Raw genomic sequence first — 3,807 nt, forward strand, 5'->3', positions numbered from 1 at the left:
ATTATTTTGAGATATCAAGAGTATTCAGGCTGTTGCCTAATTTCATGGCTGTTTGGACCGGATTGCCATTTTGCTTAGCCAAGGAACTGCTCATAGAGATTTTTCATGATCTCGTGATTATTATCTACTCCATTTGTTTCTAAATATAAGAACTTTTAGAGATTTTTCAATATGGACTACATACGGAGCAAAATGTCTGAAGCCTAAATCTCCCTTGACGTTTTCTGACCCTGGAGATGGTTTATACCTTTATTACTCATGTGAAAGACATAGATGGTGTTAGTGACTATTCAGCTCTTGCCTCTTGGCCGTCATTCGCCTCCAAGGTGAACCGGCAACCTGTTAACTGACGCAGCAGGCTCCTTCCTAACTGAAAATTTTCGACGCCCTCACGGAGGAAGTGATAAATAGCTTATTCATGTGCATCATGGCTATTTATTTATTTGCCAAAGTTTATCATGGACCTTTTAACTCAGTTTATACAACTCGTAACCATATTTTTTTCAGTTGAAGGCTCGTACTCATATAGTGAGGTGAAACGGAAAAACAGCATGACAACAAACAGCACCTTCAGTCAGTACCTTCACATAATAAGTAACACTACAGATAAGTCGTCCGGAACAGATTTGAGAATGAACTTGGTAGGTGTGGAGCTTGTCATATTCCTCGCTCTTGTGCTTCGAGTAAAGATCACACCCTGATTATCAGGGCCTCCTGGTACGCTCCTCAAATCCTAAGGCTCTCAAGAAAGCTCATGCGCTTCTTGTCCGCATTGCTCATGAGATAGTCCAGGAAGTCACTGAAGCTGCTCTCCTTGTACCTCTCAGGATCTTGCTCATCCACCAGCTCCTTGGCAACGGATACCGTCTCGTGCATCCCAAAACTATGGATGCTCGCCATGGAGATCCTCGCCTCTCCAGGGTTGAGGACAGCACGGTGCACGACGGTCCTGATCCGGCCATTGCTCAGGACCTCCATGTAGTCTCCCACGTGGACGTGCAACGCGTGCCGGGGTTGCTGGACCACTCTCCAGGTGTTGCTACTTCGGTCAAGAACCTCCAGGCCTGAACAGCTTGCGAGCAAGATGGTGAGAAATCCGTGATCGGAATGCGGTGCCAGCCCTATCGCCGAATCGCCTTCTGGTTCTTTCGGGTAGCAGTTCACTTGCAGTAGCTGCAATCCTCTCTGAAATTCTTCATGCTGGTAGTCTTTGCCCAGTCCCAGGCCTTCAAGTATGGCTTCCATCAGCTGCAGAGCCACCCTCCTTACTTCAGCTGAAATTTTTCCCATGTCCTCCCTGTTTTCAGTACACAGAAAACAGCTATGTTAGATGAGAATCACACAATTGGTTCTGTAGTTCAAGGCTGTAAGAAGATTTCTAGGAAAAGTATTTTGCCTGTAGGTTGGTGGTTTTTCTGGCCAATATTGCAACCATTCACTGAGGGGATGGGCATAATGCTTTAGGAATGTCCGTGCCGGACGAGTGCCGTCCTTTGAGCTGGTGCCGTATCGAACAGGCCGTCGGATATCATCTGATGCAAATTCCTGCTTTGTCTCACTTGGAAGTTTGAAGAACTCTGAAGCTGCTTCAACGGCACGGTCCATGACAGATTGACTGATCCCATGGTTTATAACCTGTAAAATGAGGAATTATCATGGCAATTTGGACAGGCATGTAAGCTTTGTTTGCTCTCTTACACCTGCTTGTTAGTGGTGTCCAAACAAGGGTTCAAGAAAAGGCAGTACCTTAACTCCTTAAGTTCTCCCCTAACATACAGTGACTTAATTGGAAAGACACATTCTAACAAGTTATTACTTTTCTCAAACTAATGTTTTACACTTTTAGTAGCCGTCCTTGAGAACCTCGACACTGCTTTGATTTGGAAGTTGAAGATTACAACGCTTTACATGGACAATATGGACCTGCTATATATAAATAATGTTCTGTTATTGCCCTTACTAAAAGGGCCTTGTCTGCTGCCTTGTTGTGTCCACATCCACCCATAGGACAATGATGCAGTTGTTGAAACCAGCCATTTATATCGAGTACCAACTGTTGATAAAGACTGAAGAAAAATTGAGATGCTTGTACACTCACATTCCGTAGATACTTAAGAATACCGTCTCTAAATTTTATGAAGACTAATTTACAGATCAAAAGTGCACTCGAGGCTAAAATGTGCACGGCATGAAAATAATTAAGTATGGAACAAGAAGTGGGAACGATCTAAAATCGGCACATGCTCAAATACCTTCAATGCAGTATGATGTCAGTGAGGTGAAAAATGAAGCGTGAAATGGGGACTGAACTTCTTCGGCTTCATGTTGTTTGTCAGTTGTCATGTAACGAAATGGAGCTAGTTCCAATGATTCGTGTAGTTGCTCTTTTCGCAGTAGTTCTTCAACTACAAATCTAGTTTAGTTTCCTCATTCGTACATGTGGAAATATTGTCAAAGAGCATACCTGAAAGTATCCGAGATCATGGCACGCTCTGGCGATATCTTCCACCACGCGAGATCGTGCCTCGGGTTCAATAGTGAGGTGACCCAGGTTGATCACCGGCATTGGCGGCGCCGGTGGGTGGAGCTTGTCCGACCTGAGCTGCTCCTGAGGGGTGCTCCTTGAGTCGCACGACATGTCAACGTACCGTGCAGGCACCTGCACCAGAGTCCGGTCTGACTAGTTCAGAACAGAGACAGGATGAATTGGAGTTCCCCTGTGAGGCAGCATCTACTTATAGGCAGCTTCATTGACTCCATGTAAGGCAGGAAAGAAAACTTTGGTTGGAAGGATGAGAAAGGTGATAGGTTGTTGCGATGACCTCTTTATGATCACAAGCAAAGCATTCGGAAGAATGGAGGTCCGGTCAAATTGCAGGCAAATGAAATCTATGAGATCTCGAAGATTCTAAACAAGCCAATGGCAATTAAAATCTCTGCCTCCCCTTTGTCACTCGACCTAACAATTAAAGACTTTTTGGGTCCGGTTTTCCATATAAACTGGACCATATCTCGTCTTCTTAATGAACTGCAGGAACCCCCTGCCCTCGCACGACGAGTTTCTTAGAAAAGAAAGTTCAAGCACTGCCATAATGTATCAGACAACTAACAAGGGCTAGCAGATTGCTTGCAGTGATGATATCACTGTGATGCTCCATGAAGCGACGCATGCAAACTAAATCGAACATCATGCTTCGTCCCTGATAAACAATACGTATTTGAGAGAGAGGGAGAGAAGGGACCTGGAGGAAGGGCAGCAGCCCCGCTTGTCACCCCGCCAGCAGCAGAAGGCGCCGGTGATGAGGGAGCACGTACGGCGGTGGCGAAGAGCAGCGGCGCTGGCAGGAATCGAGGGGGTGGAGCAAGCGCCAGCGGCGGAGGTGGCGACGGGCGTCGGGAGTGCGGAGATTTTTCTGACTGGAGATGGTTGGGTTGTGGCCACAATTGGTGATGGTGATCATCCATCTGCCTACCTACTACGTACCTATGACAGTGGCGTCGATGTTGAACAGTTCTGTCTCCGGAAGGAACCAATCCAGACCATCATTCGCCTCCAAGCTGAAGCATTATATTATGTGCCCAATCTTGTAGAGAAAGTGTCCCAGCAACCCGTTAAGATGAGGTACCAAGCTCCCTCCTAACTGAAACTTGTGGAGGTTCGCATTCCAGAATCCAGATTGAAAGAAGTGAGAAATAGTTCAGTTGTGTACCATGCATGGATACTTAAACTCACTTGGTTGATAACACAACTTACAGGATTGATTTTACATCGTCGTTTTTTTTACCTAATAATCTAATACAGACTCT

The 3,807-nt window shown here is 45.7% G+C and overlaps 1 protein-coding gene across 1 annotated transcript; it reads right to left on the reverse strand.

Moving 5' to 3' along the window:
• Nucleotides 1–452: 452 nt before the first annotated feature.
• Nucleotides 453–3,524, reverse strand: LOC119365871 (flavanone 3-dioxygenase 3-like). Its single transcript, XM_037631510.1, has 4 exons — nucleotides 3,243–3,524; nucleotides 2,465–2,659; nucleotides 1,397–1,635; nucleotides 453–1,297 (listed from the first exon to the last, which is right to left on the reverse strand). Exons 2-4 carry the CDS (start codon nucleotides 2,636–2,638, stop codon nucleotides 727–729), a joined length of 984 nt encoding a protein of 327 aa, XP_037487407.1. The 5' UTR covers nucleotides 2,639–2,659; nucleotides 3,243–3,524; the 3' UTR covers nucleotides 453–726.
• Between the last annotated feature and the right edge of the window lie 283 nt (nucleotides 3,525–3,807).

Source organism: Triticum dicoccoides, chromosome 2B, assembly GCF_002162155.2.
Source record: "Triticum dicoccoides isolate Atlit2015 ecotype Zavitan chromosome 2B, WEW_v2.0, whole genome shotgun sequence".
Taxonomy (NCBI): Eukaryota; Viridiplantae; Streptophyta; class Magnoliopsida; order Poales; family Poaceae; genus Triticum; species Triticum dicoccoides.

What these genes read in the sequence shown, in the direction of transcription:
- LOC119365871 (XM_037631510.1), bottom strand. Translation starts at nt 2,638, where the DNA reads ATGTCGTGCGACTCAAGGAGCACCCCTCAGGAGCAGCTCAGGTCGGAC. An exon ending in ATGATCTCGGATACTTTCAG is followed by an intron (nt 1,636 to 2,464) that starts GTATGCTCTTTG and finishes CTCATTTTACAG; the next exon opens with GTTATAAACCATGGGATCAG. An exon ending in GAAAAACCACCAACCTACAG is followed by an intron (nt 1,298 to 1,396) that starts GCAAAATACTTT and finishes TACTGAAAACAG; the next exon opens with GGAGGACATGGGAAAAATTT.